Consider the following 22,341-nt stretch of genomic DNA (forward strand, 5'->3'; position numbering starts at 1 on the left):
CCAACGCTCTTACGACGCTTTGCAACGTTGTGTATGTGTGTATATATATACATATTCACATAAACAACGTTGCAAAGCGTCGTAAGAGCGTATTTATATAATATTATACTATATAATATTATATTATACTATATAATATATTATTTATTATGTTATATTATATATATAATACAGTATATACACTATATAATTTATGTGTGTGCTGCATATCTTATTGCCTGCATAAAATATTTGGTGTATTTTAGTGTTAAAAATGCCTTCAGGAACGGAACCTTTCATTTAAACAGTGTTCCTATGGGAAAGCGTGTTTCGCTTTACAACGTTTCGCTTTACAACGCCATTTTGAGTAACGCATTGTGTCGGATAACCGAGGACTGCCTGTACAAATAAGAAGAAAAGGAGTAATGTAGTATTGCTGCATTATTAAAATGCTGCATCTCGCTCCCTTCACATTGCTGCCTTGTCTTGGCATGGCGTGAGGTGACATACATCTTTGCTAATGATTTGCGTCAGGAAAACCAGCATAAACATGGCAGGAAATTCAGAAAACCCATCATGTTGCTGGTCAGACAGGCAGACCCCTGCAACCTGTGTTTTTTTTCTGTATATGTAAAATGCGTTTTATTTATCACCAACATGTCACCTGACGCCACTTTATTGCAGCGTTTTTAGGGGGTATGTGTGGACACAATGGCTATGTTAAAGACGTGTGGTTTTGGGGGGGACGGTAACACCCCCCCCTCACAGCGCGCCAACTGACAGCAACCGGCGCGCGAGACCAGCCGAATGACAGCGCGCGCTGACAGCAACCGGTGCGCGAGCCCAGTCGAGTGATTGGCGCGCGCTGCAGGAAACCGGTGCGCGAGCCTAGAATGCAGCGCGCGCCGCCGCCGTCACGCCGTTACCCCTCTGGTCTCCAAGCTGGGGGATCTCCTCGAGGCGGTGACGTCACGGTGATGCGGACGCCCCCCTCGGTTTCCATGCTGCACAGGTGACGGCGGCCGCCATATTGGCGGAGCCTGTGGCTGCGCGGACAGGAGGAGAGGGGGGCGGGGGGAAGCCGCTGCCGAGTTGTCCGCACCCCCCCTGGGTGTCGGGCGGAGTATCGCACCCGTGAGGACCGGCGGCGGGGTGACAGGGGCGGGGGATGTGCGGACCGTGCCTCCCGTGAGTGGGATGCCGCAGCCGCAGCTGCAGCTCAGCCAGCTGGAGGATCCGTGGCAGAAAATGGAGGGGTATGTCACCGGCGGGAGCGAGGTAACGTGTGTGACTGTGTGTCCGCCTGCTGCCTGTCACACTGTGTGTGTACTGTATATGGGTGTGAGTGTCTGTGTATAACGCGGGCAGGGTCTGCTTCTCACACTGAGGGGCTCAGTGAGGACTTGTCTCACGTGTTTTTGGTGTCTCTGAGATGGTTTGTGTATTGGGGTGGGTGTAGTGGGTATGGGGGTAGTGGGCATGCGGGGGGGGGCTGAGGGTAGTGGGGATGGGGGTAGAGTGTATGGAGGGGGGCTGGGATAAGGTGGTATGGAGGGGGGCTGGGGGTATGGAGAGGGGGCTGGGGGTATGGAGAGGGGGCTGGGGGTATGGAGAGGGGGCTGGCATAAGGTGGTATGGAAAGGGGGAGCTGGGAGTAGGAGTATGGGGTGGTGTGGGGGTAGTGGGTATGGGGGGATGGGCATGCGGGGGGGGGCTGAGGGTAGTGGGGATGGGGGTGCTTGGGGTAGTGTGTATGGAGGGGGGCTGGGATAAGGGGGTATGGAGGGGGGGTTGCTGGGAGTAGGAGTATGGAGGGGGTTAGGGGTATGGAGGGGCTGGGAGTTGCGAGTATGGAGGCTGGGAGTAGGGGTACGTGGAGCAGCCCCCCTGGGTTTATACTTTTTTACGTTATTGTAATTATGATTTTGAATGTACATTACCCCCGTCCCAAAAATAGTTCCCGCTGTCTGTGTGTATCATATGGTGCATCTCTGAGGGAAAGTGTGTGTCGCAGCGAGGGTGGGTATGTGCCGCAGTGTGTCGGCGCGAGCGTTCGTTGCTGCTAGGGAGGATGTGTCCTTGAGGTGTGCGTCACTGTGCATTGCTGCGCGGGAGTGTGCGCCACACTTTGCGTCCTTGAGGTTGCGCCACACATTGCGTCCTTGATGTGTGTCCTTGATGTTTGCGCCGCACTGTGCATCTTTGAGGTGTGCATCACACTGTGTGGCGGTGCGAGGGAGGGTGTGTGCCCGCACAGTGTGTACACAGACACAGGGGAAAAAAAGCTTCTGTAATGAATCAGAAAAAAGGTTTTCTAATGGGAAAAAAAGAACAAAAATAAAGTAAACGCGATACCTTTCAATGGCTACCTGATGTTTCAGGACCACTAAGGTCCCTACTTCAGGCATGTTACCTGTATTTGTGTCAGTCTAAGTCACACTTGCACAATCTACATTTATGTGTAGACCTATGATTGTGTTCTACTTTGTGTATGTGAAGCTCGCAGTGTCTATGTGGGTGGTGTTTTAGGAGTGATTGAGGTGGGGAGTTTGTGTGTGGATCCTCCCAGTTGGCTGTGTATTTACATTTGCCTTTGTGTTTCACCCTGCATAGGATATCTTTTGTGAGTGTGTTAGTTTAACACGGACCATGTATCTGTGTGTGTCTGTCTACTTCAATGTCGCACATCATCTGTATGTGTATACTTTATATATTTCAGTGTTTGTTTTTAGCATATAATTTGTATCAGTGTGCTAAAATGTGTGGGTGTGTATCTCCATAAATATTCATGCTGTGCCTATGTGAGAATCTGTATTTGTATCTAGAAGGATGTATGTGCATTCCTGCGTCTTCACTGTATATGTTTTAGTCAAATCCGGTGTTTGTCTGCCTTCCCTCTCAGTGTGTTGGTTTTATGGTATATCTTTCATTGTGTCTGTGCCTGATTTCTCCTGTGCGTGACTGTCAATGCTTTTTTCCACTATGTATGTCTCACATTGTACTCCTCGGACTGTTTTTTTGCGCTCTCCGAGTGTCTTTGTGTCTGGCTGTGTTCCAATCTCTGCATTTTCCAGTCTTCTTTGCTTGCTTTTATCTGTTTTTTTGCGATTTGCTAAGGAGGGGTGCGGGAGTGCAATATTGTAAGTCTTGGCTTGTTTCAAATTTCTAGTTTTAGAAGCTGGTGATGTGGAAAATCTCTATTCCATTGAATAAACGAAACCCCCTACTGAGCCCTGTCCTCTTAGCCCCATTTATTTACGTGACTTCACCAGAACTATTCTGGATCTTAAGAGTCGCTGAGTAACTGGACCTTTTTTGAGGCCCCTTTTTTCCCTGTCCCAGCCAAAGCCACGGTCGATCCTTTTAGGGCCTAGGGACTGATGCTGACTTCTCCAGCACTGATGGATTTAATTAGATTAGTGAGAAATACATGGTGGATTATCACCGACTGGAGCAAAATATAGGTATATCATCTTGGCAAATTGCTGTTTTAGCTGTGCATTATTGCGGGGAACAACCTTTTCTGTGTGTGATCTTCTGTATTCAGTTACAGGATATACATATTCTGTGATACAAAATATTTATCTGGTTTTATACGGCCCTTGACCATACTGAAAGCCATCAAGTACTATACCCACATTGTGTTGTTGGGAGAACAATGTTATGCAACATCTTTTAGGTAATGTTTATTTTGTGTATAATTTTGGGAAATTAGATATTGGTTTTTCCTCCCTTTTCTATCGTCTTTACTGCAAACAAATCATGTCAGCCACACTTGTTGCGGAGGAAGGAAAGAGGGCTTGTGGAATAATAATAGTAATAGTAATAATAATAATAAAGTAGTAGTGATATGTTACAAAAACAGAGGCCAGATCCACAAAAGGGTGTTAAGCTTTAGCGTACCTTTACGTCCATTCAAACAAATGGGAGCTGAGGTGTACTAAAGCTTAGCATGCTTTTGTGACTTTGGACCAGTCTTATGTTGTGACAGCAATGAAATGGGGAGCTTTGTAAAAAAAGAAAGAAAGCTACAACAGAAAGTTCAGGATTACTTCTAACCAGTGTTCCCTCTTCTGCTGGCAAAATTGTGTTCTAGTGTAGAAATCGTTTGTGTTATAGATGCAAAGCATAATGAACGTGTAATACAGTATAAATATACACACACTCGCGCACACAACTCTGATGAAGGTTTGTTTGTGAACCAAACCGATGGCTTTCATGTTTGAACTTTTAACATAAACATTTTCTGCATCGAAAGTACCCCCTGTGCTGTGTCCATGCCACAAACTATGTTCTGGGTGATATATGCCACAGAAACTTCTGGAAGGTTATCAACAATATATTCCAGCCTTCTAACATCAACAACCAAGTAATATCACTAAGGGGGATATTACTCTGACAAACCCCACTGACATTGCAAATGCATTCAATGATTACTTTGTGGGGTGTGCCACTAACTTATTAGCGAAATGCAGCCCAAACCACAAACCTGAATCTCATCCTGGGAGTACCCACATAGCCCCACCCCCTCCCAACACTGCCCACAACTTTCAATTCGGCCCAGTATCCGAAGAGGAGATTACACAAGCGCTCCTCAAATTAAAACTAAGCAGCCAATGTGGACCTGACTTGCTACAATCTAGGTTCCTATGACTTGGTGCCCCAGCCATTGCCAAACCAATTGCTTCCATAGTCAACTCTCTCCTGTCTGCAGGCCACATCCCTAAGACCTGGAAAACTGCCAGAGTTGTCCCAATCTTCAAAAGTGGAGACAAAAACACTGTCTCAAACTACAGGCCAATCTCACTTCTCCCAATTCTATCCAAAGTCATGGTAAAATGTGTCCACTCCCAATTAAGCGATTACTATAACAAGACAAATTTCCCTAGCCAATTCCAATCTGGCTTTCGCCCCAAACACTCCACCGTAACTACCCTGCTAAAAGTTTGCAATGAAATCCAGTGTGGAATGGAACGGGGACAACTCACTGGTGCAGTATTCCTAGATTTTGCAAAGGCTTTTGATACTGTTGATCATGCTATCCTGCTTAACAAACTCCAGAGCTCTGGAATAGGGAAGCATGCTTTAAACTGGATTCAGTCCTATCTATCAGGTAGATCCCAACATGTGTCCATCTCGGGCTCTAACTCCAACCCCCTGGATATCATCTGTGGTGTCCCGCAAGGCTCTATTCTGGGGCCCCTACTCTTCTCAGTGTTTTAATGATCTTCCCACAGCTTGTAAGGAAGCCTCAATACACATGTATGCAGATGACACAATCCTATATGCACACAGCCATAGCCTCTCTGACCTTCAACACATACTTCAGTCTGACTTTTTGAGACTCGAAAACTGAATTTCCCACAACAAACTGTTTTTAAACACTGACAAAACTGTAACAATGGTATTTGGGACCAAGACTAAATTTTTAAAGCTTCCAGCGACTGAGCTCCAGATTAGAACCAACGCTAACACCACCCTAACCCCTGTCACTAGTTTTAAATACCTGGGCATATGGTTTGACTCCCACTTAACATTCGGGATGCACATTGATACCCTGACAACCAAGACCTATGCCAAACTAGGGGTACTTTACAGGAACAAATCCTCCCTAAGTCTCCTGGTCAGAAAGCGTATCGCACAGCAGATGCTAATGCCAATTATTGACTATGGAGACATAGTTTATGGCTCGGCACCTCAAACCCACCTTAGCAAACTTGACACCCTCTACAATTCAATTTGTCGTTTGGTTCTCTAATGCAACTACAACACACATCACTGCAAAATGCTCAAAGAACTAGATTGGTCATCACTCGAGTCTAGGCGCAAAGTTCACCTTTCCTGTCTTGCCTTTAAATTCTTTCTGGGCAAGCTGCCCGTCTATCTGAACAAGCTCTTCACCCCTACCACATGCAGCACTTATCATCTGAGATCAGACTCCAAAAGACTGTTCATGGTCCCAAGGCTCAACAAAGTATCCGGCTGTTCCTCCTTCTCTTACCGTGCACCCCAAAACTGGAACAACCTACCGGAGACTCTCACATCCACCACCAGTTTAAGTTCTTTCAAAGCTAAGGCTGTCTCACATTTTAGCCTGGTCTGTAACTGTTTCATACGCCCATAATATATATTTTCTTTAACTGTGCATGCAATGTCTTGTATATAATGTATACCCTGTTCATTTATGTAACTGTATTTGTAACCATGTATAATTTGTCTTAACTCTGTGCCCAGGACATACTTGAGAACGAGAGGTAACTCTCAATGTATTACTTCCTGGTAAAATATTTTATAAATAAATAATATATACTTTTAGTAATTTTGTGACACCTGCACATGCCACTATAGGATGTTTGGTATTTTAAGGAGTGCTCCTTATCCTAGTTAACTTTGTCTATAGATATGTGGGGAAAAAATAAATATTTGTTTGTCTTTCACGCAAACAAAATAACTTCTCTGCCATGTGCAATCACTAATTGGGGTTTGTCAAAACATAAAATTGACCTGGCAATGTATATTGTACAAGCATGTTTAGTCCCCTGATATATTTAAAATTGCGATTTGTGGTGGCCAGCCATAAAAAAAAAATGTTTTGGGAAGTATGTAACCATTCTTATAGAGCAACAATTCTGCTGCTTTTTGTTTATCTGGAAAATATAGTACGAAACCTTTTATTTTTGTGTCCTCTGAATGTGCTAGTGTTTGTCAAGCAAGTGTATTCTCTGACCATTTCCCACCCTGTACTTGTCAGTAATCCAAGGTAAAGGATGGAGGTTGCCCTGTGCAAACTCTTGATGAACACGCAGTGCGATTACTCAAAAGGGAGAAGCCAGAGGAAATCGAACCCCTTTTAAAGTCTACTTCCCGTGTTTACAAACTAACGTGATTTCAGAACCCAGATCTCTTGGTGAAAATGAACGGCAACAGGGTGGCCAGGTTAAATTAATTTTAATTCATTTTGTCCTGTCAGATTATTTTGCAGTTGTCTGTCAAATAACAAACAAAAAAAGAAAATGGACAGGCTTTGTGTTTGGCCCATTTTAGTAGTTTTAAGATCGGAATTCAAAAGTCACATCTCAAGCTCTCTTTGGTGGTTACGCTATCAAAGACAATGTAGCCGTTCTCATGAACTTGACATTTAAAACATGTTGCACTAGTTGAGTGACAAACATTCAAGTCTATGTAGCAGATGTTTGTACTTTTTTATGACTGGTAAAATATTCAAACTGTATATGGTTAACAACATTGCAGCTGGGGCTGTTTCTACTGAGCATCATTCAGCCATGAAGGGATATTAATTTACCCCCTCTAGTGTTCAGGGTGATGACAAGATTACTAGACATACTGTATGAATCAACATTGGCTGGATGGAATCTCTTTCCAGTAGCTCTTAATGTAAATGAAATGGTGGATGTATACAGAATTTGTATGAGCAAATTTGTGGATGAAGTGAAGAAAGCTGATATGTTTTCTTTAGTCGTGGATCCTTTAATGATGAGTCTTTAAGGTGAGAAGAGAAGGAATTTGTCAAACTCTGATAAGGAAGAAGTTCCAATGATAGCTACTTAGACTGAAAAAGCTAGCATTTATATGTGCGTTCTTTAACGGTATTTCTAAAAACAAAAGGACACGTTTATCAAGTTCTGCTACGGGTTATCGCACCTGTTACGCCGTTACCTCCTATTCAAGTGAATGGGCGTTAACACCTTAACAGGTGCAATAATCCGTACTGGCACTTTATGCATGTGCCCCAAAATGATATAAATAAAATACTACTTAAAATAGCAACCCGCCAAGCCTAGGCCTTTGCGCTGTGGGCATGTTCTGTTCTCTTATATTTTTTTTATATAGTTTTGAACTCTTTCTTTGCAATCTCTAGCTTCTTATGTCACCACGGTGACCTTTAAACTGATCTGGGGAGAGCTCCCTTTTGTCACCTCCTGGGCTCTTACTATATAAACGCTTACAGTATATCTCTTGAACAGAGCATCAGATTATAAATTAAAATGGCTGACATGCGTACTGTTGCTATGGGTTAGTACCTCCTAGTACCAAAGTGAACCAATGGCAGTGACAAGTTTAAGGCGTACATTTGAGGAATTATGAACAGTAACCTAGGTTATTGACGCCTTTAAAAAATGATTAAAATAATTTTATTTTTAACTTTTAATGTGAGGTTTTGCAATGTGTCTAATCTTATCCTGACTAGACTATTTATAATTCCTTAAATGTACAGGTGATGTTTTTCTTTTGTTGCTTTTAAAATAATTATGATGCCATCATATGTAGTTAATGAGCATACATTTAACAGAGCATTGAAGAGAAAAACACCAATGTTTTGCCTTATACAAATTAGTAAATTTTTTACTTTGAGTGATCCTTCTAAGGAAGCAATAATACTAATGTTTTTTTTTTTGGCTTGCTTGGATGGTTCCTTTAATGCAGGAGTATCTGACCATGCACCCATTTATCCATGGGAGTGATATCTATACATGTATGTATATATCTATACATGGATATATACCGCTTATTGACTTTTTATAAAATCATTGAATTTTACACTTGCCGTGTATATTTTCTTTTTCTCCCTTGCATGTGTCCGAGAGTGCATTCTTTTCACTTTAAAGACCCGTTTTCTCATGTATCTTTTAAAGGTATAATCATCCACCCCTCTATTACATAGTTTTGTTTTACATACGTCGCCAAATTACATTTATAAAACATTTTTTTTGTTTTTTTTCCCTCTGGGTGGAAGATGGTTGCTCCACTTTAAAGAAGCAGTCCATATTTTTTTCTTTGCGTATTTTTAACATTGAAATCATTTGTTGCCCTACACATCTCAGTTTATTTTTAAAATCTGGTGTTTGGGGGATTAAAATGGAGCACTTCCCAGAGCAGTCTGATGTTGCCATGACAATTTCCCATGCTAGAAAAAAACAATCCTAGCACTGGACATGCTCAGGGGGCTTAATATTAACACTATGAGCTAAACTCACACAGGCTTCTGGGGGAGGATCACTGCTTTAAATGAGTAAATATGTATCCATTTTTATACACACTGAGCAGTGACCTTGTGGATGCACATTTTGAATCTGAATGACTAAAGTTCACTTTAGTTTCATTTTCCTTACTTTAAATACGAAACCTTGCTGTTATGTGCATTCATAATTGCACGGTTATACCATTACTTTTTTAGATCAGTCATTGATTTGCTCTTTATTTTTTGTCTGGAATTGTCAAATGTCATACTTATCTTCTGCTTACGATGTGCAGCCATCTGCAGTGGTTTGTCATGGCACTTTAATAAGCTTTGTGACGTACGAGTCAAATTAAACGTCATCATTAAATTGTGTTGCTGTGATGAGCATCCTGACATCTAAAAGGATGCGATACGTGCTAGCTGCACAAATCACAATGATGCTTATTCCATATTGATTTTTAAAGAATGATTGGCATCACGTGTGTGACGACATGAAAACAAGTAGGGCTACTAGTTTAAAGCATTCGCACAGGCAACACGCAACTCCTTGTGCTATTGGTTTATGCAGCAGAAGCCGCTGTTTTCAGATAAACAATTCAAGTAGTTCTGTTGACTTAGGAACTCACGAGCAGCATATAAGCGGTTTGTTTTCAGAACCACAAGAGTTTTGTGCAACTGATGGTTTCCTTGTTTATATATTCAGCATTGGACTTTTGGCATTTTCTTTACATTTTGTTCCATGAAGTGGAGTCTATACATCAGAACGTTGCCTTAAAAACACCTGCAGAAATTGTGCTGAATATTGTATTGAAAGTTCTATGGTAAAAGTCACTTCAGAAATGAATATGAACCTATGGAATGTTAGGGGTTGTTAAATACAGGCATACCCCGCATTAACATACGCAATGGGACCGGAGCATGTATGTAAAGCGAAAATGTACTTAAAGTGAAGCACTACCTTTTCCCCACTTATCGATGCATGTACTGTACTGCAATCTGTTTATACGTGCTTAACTGATGTAAATAACGCATTTGTAACAGGCTCTATAGTCTCCCTGCTTGCGCACAGCTTCGGTACAGGTATTGCTGTTCAGGACGTGATGACAGGCGCATGCGTGAGCTGCCGTTTGCCTATTGGGCGATATGTACTTGCGAGTGTACTTAAAGTGAGTGTACTTAAAGCGGGGTATACCTGTAAACGGTTGATACTTTTCGCTTATTCAAGGAATATCTTGTTCTGTGAGTGTTGTGGTTTCAGCAGTCTTGCGCATAGGATGTGATCGTGACAATGAGCATGACCTGTGCTTAAAGTGCAAAGCGGGGATACGGGAAACCAGCACACTTGGCCAATCCAAAATACTCCCACTTTTTGTAAACCTTATACCAGGGGGGCGCAAACTTTTTTCCCTGCGCCCCCCTGACGGCTGTCCCCTCGCTCCCGCGCCCCCCCCCAAACCCAACGTACCCGCGCTCCGGCGTAATGACGTCACGTTGCCATAGCAACGCGACGTCACATGACCTCGCAGCGTCATTTTGACGCCGCGTTGCCATGGCGCCGCAGGGAGGAAGCCGCCGGAGTCACGGTAAGTTAGGTTTACAGAGGCCCTGCAGCTCCCCCGGCACTTAATTTAAGTGCCTTCGGGAAGCGCGCGGGGCCTCTGTAAACCCCGCGCCCCCCGTCGGCAGTGTCGCGCCCCCCCTGGGGGTCGCGCCCCACAGTTTGCGCACCGCTGCCTTATACCATACCTTGTTGCAAAAGTCACAGTAGTTTTCGGTTTGGAAAATATTGGAGAATAATAGATGTTTTGTTTGTTCCGGCCATCATAATGGCTTTGTAAATTAGCCTCCAGTATCGCAGCTTTTGGAATTGATGCTGCTTTTTAAGTAGGGATGACACCTTAGTTAGCCACCGAGTATATTTTGTATATTCTAAACTAAACCCTTTTCATTATAACTGTGTTAGTTCTCTTATTTGGGGAAGACATGGTAGTATGATGATGTACCTTTTTTTTTTTATATTGAACCAACAATAGTTTAGTGTGCAAGGCTCCTGAAGAAGTGCCCTGTAAGACTCGAAAGCTTGTGGACTGTAAACTATTGTTAGTCCAATTAAAGGTGGTATGCTACCTATTTCACATATTGTATCTTCTGTCATATGTTGGGATGCTCTTCGCAGATTTACCTTTATGCCTGAATTTGTATGGCAGTGTAACATATAGGAAGTATGCTCTAACGGTGAAAGTTTTGTCTTTGGTATTCAGAGAACCTAGTATCTGTTGCAGTGGCCAGCTTCTTGTCATCTGAAGCAAATTAATCTCCTAGTGACATGGACATTTATGCTCTGATAAAGCTTACATTAGGCCACGCTTATAGTCCTGGCTATGGCGGCCTGACGTCATCCGTCGCCGTTGTAGCAGCGTTTTTTGCCTAAAGTGTACTGCCTCATTGGCTGAACCGCTCACGTGCCCAATGACATGTGGCGGTTGCTGGAATTTTTTTTTGCATTGACTTCCAGTGATCTCGACCAAGCCGTCACGGTCCGCCTACTAAAGGTGCACGCGACGGCTTAAGTAAACTTGTTTTGACGCGACGTCGCCGTAGCCAGGACTATAAGCACGGTCTTACATACAAGATCTTAAAGTTGCTGATGAAGCTCTTGTGATTAAGTTGTAGTGACATACATTTTGAGTAGATGTATCATGACAAAGTAAACACTTAAGGTTCAGTGAGCCTTGATCATCACCTTGTGTGGAGCCATCTACAGTATATTGTCATTTTTTCAGTGCCTTTGTGTGGGGAAATACCTTGGCTTGCGTGCACCATTTCTATTCTTAAGATTTTCTTTGAACTTGTGCAGACCTATTTTTTTTTTTTTTTTTGTCTTAGTCACCTAACATAGGAAAATTACATTCATTAAGCTTTGGGTGTGGATATCCAAATGACTTTAGCATAGTTCCAAGTGGGAGGGAGGATGTAACCTGGCCAGTTTCCAAAAGTTTACACGGGTGATATAATACACTGATCTCTACTTGCTTCTCAAGGTCTGATTGGCACAGCAAAATATACAGATAGGATCGTCGGAAGGCTTTCTGTGCCTTCCAAATAAGGTTTGTCTGTTAATGCCTAAGATGCTTTGGTGTTATGATTTTGTCTGTCTGTCAAATGCGTGTTTTTTTTTATTTAAGACACTTAAATTCGGATATTGTAGTGGATATTTTATTGAAGCAGTTGGCTGCTTCATTACAATATCATTTTTTACATATGTTTTAGGTGCTAGTGAAGAGAATTTTTGTTTTTGATTATTTAAAACTATCCCTAATGATGACAGTGAATGCACTATGGGATACAGGTTTCTTTATTGGCTGCCGAACCGAAAACCTGGATTACATAGTATTAACAAAGGAGGGAGAGGGAGTAGGGGGCATAATACCTTTTATTGGACCAACAAGTATTTGATATGTTACAAGTTTTCAAACCTCTCGGGGTCCTTCACTGTGTGACCGTGAGAGATTTTAAAGCTTCTAACATAAGATATCAACTACTTGTTGGTCCAATAAAAGGCATCATAGCCCTTACTCCCTCTCTCCCTCCATTGTTACTACATGGAAGAAAGGACTAACACGGCTCCCCATCCATTGCTTGGATTACCTACTAGAAACCTAAACTAAGACCCTGATGTTACCTTTACACATCCTGTGTAAATACTTGCCTAAGCCATTGCCCCTTACTTGACATGTTGGTTACACCATTCAAAGGGAAATCTTTTCTATCTATATATTGTATGCATCAAAAGCACATACCTAGGTTGTGATCCCGCAGACCTCAAAGGTGTGTGTTAGGTAAGGACTAGGTCATAACTAATATCTTATGAGGCAACAAAAGTAAGAGAGACAGTGAAGGACCCCAAAAAGGTGACATTCTCATTGAGGTGTACACAGGTTTTAAAGAGACACCGCCTTATTCGTTTAAACTTTAGCATTACATAGGGATTTTTTAATTTATTCTTTGACCACTGCTAAAAGCTCTGGTGACCTGCACAACATCACATTGCAGCTGTTTGCCTTTCACTGTAAAATATACTTTTTATGTTTAAGTTGTGTAGTCATGTATTTTTATTTTATTTAACTTAAATAGAATGTTAGTCTTGAATCATGAGACTGATAAATGCTAGAAGGAAATCCCTATCCTGATTTTAAACCTGACGTCCAAGAGCAGAGTTCTCATTGCTGTCGGAGAACTAGCAGAGCCCAGCATCCTCATTCATTTACTATGTGCCCTTGTATTTAAATGGAGTTTTTCAGGTCATTGCACTTGATAGAAGTGAAATGGAAATAATTGATTTGAATTAGATTTTGATGGTGCACTTACTTGCCTTTAGAAACAGGATAGTTATTGAAGAGATGTAATACTAAATGTTTATTCTGGTAACATTTGTCACATTTGTTTCCAAGTTTTGTGGTTTTCTGTTTATCAGTTTGGTTGTACCAATGTAATTTCATAATGACATAAATGTAGCAAGTAAAATAATTGTCACAAACTCAGGTTAACAGGGAAATTATCTAGGAGTAACCTTTGATTTCATGAATGTTTAATTTGTAGATGTAGAGCAGAACGACAAAAACATGTTTTTTTTACATTGTGTACCTGAGGCATGCTGAAAAATGTTAATGTTTGGACTGCAGGAGGGTTCTGCAAAGTCTCCGGTCTCAATATACAGATAGAAAATATTTATTTGAAATCTGCACAGCCTGCTATGTAATCTAGGAAGTAGAATCCCATGGGGGAAGGAGTAAGCGGTGCACTGCTGGGAAAAAGAGATGGAGACTGGAGCGCTCAAAAATTGTTACAAATATTTATTGGGCCAGAAGCAACATGTTAAAAAGTAAAAGAACAAGCAGAACGACCTCTGACGCTTTTCTCGCATGTGTGCGCTTTTATCATTGATATTCACTCTTTTCCAAAGACTTTGTTTAAGTCTAACTCCAGGAGATATTACCTTTTGTCATGAGGGAGTCTGTATTTCCCACTTTGTGTTGTTCTATGGACATCCTATCTGGGTGCTATTACTAAGGTTTTCTCTTCAATCTGGGAGTACCAATGGGGGGAAGAAAAAATAGTACACACACACGAAAAAGAAAGTACACCCTCTTTGAATTCTATGGTTTTACATATCAGGACATAATAATAATCTGTTCCTTAGCAGGTCGTAAAATTTGGTAAATACAACCTCAGATGAACAACAACACATGACATATTACACCGTGTCATGATTTATTAGAGCACTGATACTGGAACCGTGGTTCGTTCTTTTTGCTATGTAATCTGTTAACATTTTTACTTTAATTCAGTTGTCATTTAAATAGCTTTATTGCATGTATATCTAGTATTAATTTTTGTAATAGTTATTTGCAAAGCCAAATGTGTGAATGTTTGTATTCGTATAGGTGGCATCCATCTATCTCCAAGCTATGCAAATCCACTAAAGTCCCTAACGTCTCGTACAGATTTGGATTGAGTGTCATGTTAATTTTAAAGGTATCAAAACAATATTTTGAAGCGTGTATTCAACAATTGCAAAGACTTATCTTGTTGAGTTTTAGGGGGAACATTACAGGTGGGTAAAATTAACCATACTGATAGTGTACAATCTGTTTGTCAGATAAAAATGCTGATTTACTGTATGTAGTACCGAGATCTAATATCGTAATAGTTTAACTGCCCCTCTATAAATTCACTGTAATATCTTGGTTGAGGATAGCTTTATTCCTGTATGTATAATGTGTAGGTGGAGTTTATTGGGAAGTTACTACTTTCTCTTAAATAGTAAGGTGATTCCTGTAGCTAATTCCCATGTAACATACTAGCCTCACCCTTTCTACGTCCAGTATTATACTCCTTTTTAATTAATATTTTCCTGGACAGGTTTCGACACGATTTAATCCTGCAACATTTCCTTTCTTTGCTTCATCAGCCAGGTTCTTATCCACAATCTAAGATTAGCTGAGCTACAAGCGACACTAGTTGATGCCATTCTTTATTCACCTGAAAGTCAACCTTATCCTCCTTAATACTGTATATGTAACTTTTCTTAGGTAATGGACAAATGGATCCATTCAAGTAATATTTAATTTGAATAGATTCTGCTATGCAATTTTCACGACAGCTTAATTACTTCCACCACTCGGTTGAATTGTATTTCTGTATTGTTGCAGGTATATAGTAAGTGGCTAATTTATTTGGTCAATTTCTTATCCATTTTAAATCAGTAGATTAAAGGTAGCAATTTGTTTTGAGAGCATTTTGAATTCTCTTCGAATGCCTCTTATAATCGTCTGAAAACTTCTTAATCTTAAAGGTACAGTATGTAACTTTTTATTTTAGTTTAGTTCACTTAAGTAAATGTTTAGAAACCAGGCAGTAAAGTTGGGTGCTAGACTAAATGTCTATATTTCCACTTTGTTGTGAGGTGTTACTGTTTTGAATGGAACAATACAAGGAGCGCAAACAAAACTGACAAATTAGGATGTCAGTGGTCAGACATTAAGGTCATAGATAAGGGATAACACTCCTCAGTGTTGCCTTAGATACGGTTTCTAGACCTGTGTGAACAAGGTGAATCTATACAAAAAAGCGCAAATGAATAAAGTGAAATATCAATGAAGGTGCTTGAAGTGCTCAAAAGACAAATTTATCACTCACAGCCATAATTAGTACCTAATATCTATGTGGGATAGGCCTGGGTACTGGATGAAACTGCATACTGGAACTCTCCTGGCAAAATTAACATAAGAAGAACATAGCATAACATCGTTTTAAAAAAAAGCAAGAACAGGGAGAGGAGGGAATAAACTCGCAATTAAACTTTTAAAAGACCAGATTTTAGTGTTAAAGGTTTACATTTTGCCCCAAATCTAGGATTCCATTCCTTCAAACTCTTCATAGCGCCAACAAATTTCTTAGAAAACTACCCGTAAAAAGATATGTTTTAAAGCAGAATGCTGAAGCCAGCATTTTTATTGTAAATAAATATGGTACATAACTAGGAGAAGTGCATCAAATAAAGGAGCACATTTAAAGGATGCTTTTCCTCAGATATCTTATTTAAGTTACTATGGTATTCTTTAAAAGGACCTCTGACCATTAATATTATATTTGGGGGCTGGGGGCACAAATTGCAATTCAGTTGTGGGAAAGCTTTGCCTACTTCAGTTTGTGTAAAATTTGGTATGACCAAATAGAGATATTTAACAATATTCAAGTTGTCGTACTTTGTCTTTCAAAGTGATGAGCTTTGTGCCCCTTTTTTTTTGTCCATGGAATGTAATCAATTAATCTAAACAATTGTTTTGTAGCTGAATGGTTTGAAGATGGTGGATGAGCCGATGGATGAAGGGGAATCATTATTATCTTATGTAAGTATTATGATCAATTTTGCTTGCTGGTTCTTTTATTGAAGTACAACTGTACTTATGGTCCAGTTCATTTACTGATTGGCTGTTCAATGTATTGTTCATGAAATGAACGCAGCCAATGATATTTGTTCCACCGATATATAAAGCACTTAACTGAACCCAGTATTTGATTAACTCAAATTTGCTCTGCATGTATTTCCTTGGTAAAGTAAGTGCAAAGACAGTACTGCAAGCATTACATAACATTGTTAGAATTAACATGATAAACGGGGGTGGCCAGCCTGACTAGGAGTTGGTGCCAGGATTTACCAGTGTGATTGTCAAAGGGCCACAATACAAAAAATCAAATGTAATACCTTTATAACCTGAGTGTGTAGTGCCGTCAGGTTATACCCCGGTCAGTGTGTAGTGCTCAGTACAACCTGTGTGTGGTTCGGTCAGTGTGTAGTGTAGACTATAACCTGACACAAAGTACAAGTTGGAGGGGAGGGAGGGGGGAAGAAAAGGTCACACATGTGGAGGGGGGTGGGGTAAAGAGAGGGTGACACATGGGGGGGGGGGGGGAAGAGGGGATGACATATGGGGAGGGGAACAAGAGTGACCCATGGGGGGTGGACAAGTGGGCATTTTGAGTGCTGGGGGGGGGCAGTTGGTACAAGAGGGTGATAGGGGGACAATGTGACAGGAGGGAAGAGGATAGGGGGGAAAGGGAAGGCAGTGGGGGGGAAAGGGGGGCAGTGATGCGATTGCCCCTACCCTTTATCTTCTGTCTACGCAGCCAGCACCATGTGGAGCTCACTGCAGTCGGGGTATATACTTGCTGTTCCTGTGCTGCTTGCGAGCCCACCTGGGGTATCTGGTTGATAGGACCTCAGGAGAGGAGCTGGTTAGGGAGCGCTCTGGCTTTTCTCCCATGTCTCTAAGTTCTTCCTGCAATCGTCTCCTCTCCCCCCCCCCTTTCTTCCTCAGGCCGCACAGGAAGCACTGGGGCCACAGGAAGCCTGGGGCCATGGGTTTTCCTGTGGTAATACTTTCTCACTGTTTCCATTTAAAGCAGCAAGAACCTCCATCCAATATGGTTTGCTGCTTTAAATAGAAACAATCTCTGCATACATAACTGCACAACCATGCCAATATAATACATGGTTGTTTCAAAGTGGTTCTGTCTTTAATTGTATAAGTTTGCCTGCAGTGTGGCGATCGTCATTTCGGATAATTGGGCTGGTTCACCCATACACATTAACGCAAATTATAATAACCGTATCCAACAATTCATATTTATTGTCGGATAATGTTTCAGTTGCAGATGGTATATTTATCAGAGCAGACAGTGACTATTCATTTGTAGCCATTTTTCTCTCTTTTTTGATGGTTATAATTTTCTTAAATGTACCAGAGAATATAAAAACGATATAATGATCCTGTGTAGTAACCCCTTTGGCATATCACGGCCTACACATCTATAATCGTGTCATGTGTATAAATGACTTCTGCATGTAATTATCAGCAGCTTATCCAGTCATCAATTACCCTTTTTAGTCATCTTTAAACTACATTTGTATATCAAATTTAATTGGTCTCAAACCACATATTACAAATGATAAATCATCACACTATTCAAATTTTACGGGCTTATTTTTTCACTGTCACACAGAAATAGAAATGTTGTCAATAATTAGTCCTCATTTTGTGCAAAGACATGAAAAGGAACACATTTTAGAAACCTCAATAAACTTGTCCTGGAAAGAAGAATGGTAGGGAATAACAGTAAAAGCATTGTCTGTCTTGGATCCCACTCTAAAACAGGGACAATATATAATCTATCATTCCTTTAAATATGAAACGTATTTTATTAACCGATTATAAGCATATTGACATGAAACCTTCGCTGATGTACTTCAGGAAGTCAGACAGTATAAGTGTTAGCCTGTTGTCATTTTGCTCTGATTTATGCATTGACTATGTTCACCTTATTATATTCTCTGATGCATTACAATTCCATCATACTTAAGTAGAGAAGAGAAATGGAAAGCTTCAATATTTTGTTCCTTTTCCTACTGCTTATTTTAATTGGCTTTAGAATAACTGTTTTCATTTTCTTCCATACGTTTAGCAGAAGTGTGTGGTTTTAGCTTGAAAGTGTTTAGTAGAAAATTGATTGTCTCTTTACCTTCAGGAGTAGTGTTAAGAAGCTATGTGATCATGATTTATTTTATGTACTGGTTTGGATTTCTAGTTTTACAAGCATTAATGTACTTTTTTATTTTTTTATTTTTTAAAGTTTGATATTACATTGCTTTTGAAATGAATGTCATCTTATGTTTAATGTCTGCCAGTGTAAAACCAATAGATGGCTTCGTAAAGATAACTGCTGGAAAAATTAAGCATTTAAAAAGCGTTCACAGCTTTCTTTTCATTCTTGAAGGAACGGCCTTTTTGGTTGCACCTAAAAATCCACTCGTGGTGCCTGTGTTTTTAAGTTGCTGCTTGTCACATTATCTCCCTTCTCTGTAGGGGCTTCTGGGAGTTTTAGTACGGTGCCTCTTCCATTAGTATAATATTTACAGATGGATGAACTATAAGTCCCTGAAGCCCTTTTGTAGAATGATCACCCTGTGATCAACCAATCCGTGCAGAGCTTTGGTAGCCACACCCCTTACTCCCACACAGCTGCAGCAAGGTAATGATCTGATATTTTGGTCAGATCCCTCATTTAGATATGTAAATATTACATTCCAATATATACAGTATTTATGACAATAACATACAAACTGTTAGCTCATTTCTTGATATAATAAACACACACAGATTTTACCTTGCATCAGAACATTAATTTATAGGTATTATTAATGATGGTGCAGTCTGCATTTAACATTAAATTATAAATCGGCAAAAGACATGCAGTAAAAAAAATATTTGAGCACTCCCGTGTGTGTGTGTGTACACACGTACCCCACCAACACCTTATACCCCTCCACACTTATGTATATGAGTGTGCATGTACATGTCTGTGTATGTAACAAAAACACACAGCCACTGATAGGAGGGATGCCGTTAAAGCCATATTTTTTTCCACCCCTGCTAGTAATGGATCTTTGTGGGCATTATAAAAAAAATGCTGCGTAGTCTGTTCATGTCATTTAAAGGCCTTAGCTACAGACTGGTGGTGTCATGTCAGGTAAATTACCCCTATGTCATTATCTTACTGTCCGTTCCTTGTCATTACCTTGGAATTGTTTTGTACAGTATACTTTGTAACAGTTGAATGTGGGTGTCATGCATGCGTAGCTTCTACCAATCAGATGTTGCTTTGTGCGCACACATCTGGCAGTGGTTGAAATATTAGGTTTTGAGCTAAATAGCAAACTGCCCTGGTGTGGGTTTCGGATTGAGGATGAAATTAGATGTATTGTTCTTTTAAACGACTTCCTTATTTTATTAACAGTGCAGTAATACTTCAAATTTACAAAACACCTACTTCTCCACTGTTTTTTTAGCAGGCTTTTAGGACTTAAACATGTATTTTTTTGCAGCTGGCTCAGAGGGAGTTGCACTAATTATACATGACTGCAGGTGCTTCTGAGGCAGCTTTATTTTATAGTGACGTTGAATGTATTTGCTGTGGAAGAGGCTGTGTGACAGATAAACATTACATTAAGTAGGCTATTACATTTGACATGTTGACTAAACTAAGATTTGTATACCGTTTTATATTTTCAGGACGAAGGAAACGTCAAGGAGATTCCGATTACTCACCATGTGAAAGAAGGATGTGAAAAAGCCGACCCCACGCAATTTGAGTTACTCAAGGTTCTTGGGCAGGGATCTTTTGGAAAAGTATGTTTCTTTTATTCTTCCGGGCATATTTCCCACTCTTGCCAACGTGCCTTGTTTGCTGAGCTTTCTAAACATATTTTATATAATTTGCTCAAAGTAAGATCATTTGTTCAGACCCAATAAGTGGAAATAATACGGTTTGTTTTGATCCATGGGGGGAAAATCCTTACTTGGTCAGGATATGTGAACTGCTTACTACTTAAATTGTTATTTTGATACAAACTGCACAATTTAAACACATGTTTTACATTCTCAAAATATATGGTGGGTATGTGTATAAATATATATTTTAACTAAACATGTATTTTGCTAAACATTATTCCTCCATTATTTTTTATTTTTTTTGTTCTTTCAATTAAAAAAAAATATAAATTTAAAAAATGAGCTGCTTTCTGAGTAACACTGGCATACTACTGTGAAATGTGTGTGGCTGTGTGTGTACACACACACACACACACACACACACGTTTCACTTTAAAAAAATAAAAACCAGCGCGCTACAGTGCTCACTAATGAATAAAAATGTGCCTAATCAATAACTGTGTGACTATATAGTCTTGTATAATAATCACTTGTAATAGTGAATGAGTGCAAATTGAAAAATGTGTGTCCAAATGGATACAGCTGGTGAATTAATATGAGCATAAAAGTAATCAATAAAAATAAATAAGTAGATTGGTAAGAAACAATTGGAGACGTTGTATCTTCTAAAGGAACCAAGGTTCCAAACTAAGGCTGCGTCCCCTGTACCGCTGACCGCGCTCATGCTTGAGTGGTGAACGTCTCCAACTCTCAAACCATGAGCGCAGGGTGTCCGGCAACTTTTTCTGTGCGCCCACGTGGGGGGTGGGGGGAGTGCGGGGTGTGTGTGGCCTAACAGGTGTGGCCTAACAGGTGTGGCCGGCGCTGATTGGCTGAGGAGGTCATGTGACCCCCTCAGTGCGCCTCAAACTCAATTTAATATCTCGGCCCATGAGCATACGTGCAAAGGCGCACGCAGCGTGAGTGTGGCCAGACAGATTTAAATTGATTGTGCTAGCGCGGTCGACAACTAAAACAAAAAGCAGAAGCGCATGCTCCACAGCACAATGATTTAATAAAATAGGTTGAATGGGAGGGAGGATAAAAAACACTCAACAATGTTATAAATGTACTGCAATGATACAAATAATATAGCCAAATGGGAGTCATGCATGCAAAATCCTACTAAATATATATTTATTTATTCATAGGAAATATGGCATTGGGAGAGCCGTGAATAAACTGACTATAAAATGAATATTTAGAGGCTACATGTAACCTCTTTTGTTTTTTTTGTTTTTTTTCCCCTAGGTTTTCCTCGTACGAAAAATTGTTGGGCCTGATGCTGGACAACTTTATGCAATGAAAGTGTTAAAAAAAGCTTCTTTGAAAGGTACATCATCCTATATATATTTATTTATTTTAAAGGTAACATTTTAATATGCTGATGGAAGCCAGAGATTTTTACTTGTACATTACTGATTATTATGTGCTTTACATAAATAACCAACATATAATTTGGGGCCTTAAGGCAGGAAGCCCAAAATATCATGGCTTGGAAGCCCTACAGCAGGGGTTGCCAACTCCAGGCATCAAGGGCCACCAAGTTGTCAGGTTTTCACAATATCCCTGCTTCAGCATAGGTGGTTCAGTCATAATGACTGAGCCACTGATTGAGCCACCTGTGCTGAAGCAGGGATATCATGAAAACCTGACCTGGAGGACTGGAGTTGGCCGCGGCTGTCTTGCTTAGTAATTAGAAGTAAATGTGTGCAGGTTTTATGCGTATGTAGCAGTTTTCTTGCAAAGCCATTGACAGTTTGGAAAAGCTAATGGATTGCTTAATTTGACAACAGAAAAAATGGGGCGCAAGCTTTTTCAACTGGAAAAATTAGTAAATGTGCAAAGGTGGCCATCTTTGCAAATCCTTACTCACAAGACCACAAGTTAACATTTATTATTGGGGTCTGGTTGTTGATATGGTTATGACATTTCTAGAGTTAAAACAAACGAACAAGGCTACATTTTGTGAATGAATTGGGTGATTCCACTTACATATTTATTTATTTTTTATGGAGCAATCACGCTAAGACCCATTTTGGTTGGTACAAG

The 22,341-nt window shown here is 40.4% G+C and overlaps 1 protein-coding gene across 5 annotated transcripts in view; it reads left to right on the plus strand.

Annotated features, from left to right (window-relative positions):
• The first annotated feature begins 849 nt into the window (after positions 1-849).
• The window catches only part of RPS6KA6 (ribosomal protein S6 kinase A6), a 63,848-nt gene continuing 42,356 nt past the window's right edge, over positions 850-22,341 (plus strand). Inside the window, exons 1-5 of one of the 5 annotated variants that reach the window (XM_075572897.1) lie at positions 850-1,257; positions 14,404-14,494; positions 16,312-16,371; positions 20,092-20,208; positions 21,541-21,622. In XM_075572897.1, coding sequence (XP_075429012.1) covers positions 1,238-1,257; positions 14,404-14,494; positions 16,312-16,371; positions 20,092-20,208; positions 21,541-21,622 — 370 coding nt within the window. In that variant the 5' untranslated portion in view covers positions 850-1,237. Of the gene's footprint in view, positions 1,258-14,403; positions 14,495-14,551; positions 14,574-16,311; positions 16,372-20,091; positions 20,209-21,540; positions 21,623-22,341 lie in introns of those variants that run through there. The other 4 variants (XM_075572896.1, XM_075572898.1, XM_075572899.1 and 1 more) reach the window with 4 other exon arrangements.

Source organism: Ascaphus truei, chromosome 16 (genome assembly GCF_040206685.1).
Source record: "Ascaphus truei isolate aAscTru1 chromosome 16, aAscTru1.hap1, whole genome shotgun sequence".
NCBI classification, from domain to species: Eukaryota; Metazoa; Chordata; class Amphibia; order Anura; family Ascaphidae; genus Ascaphus; species Ascaphus truei.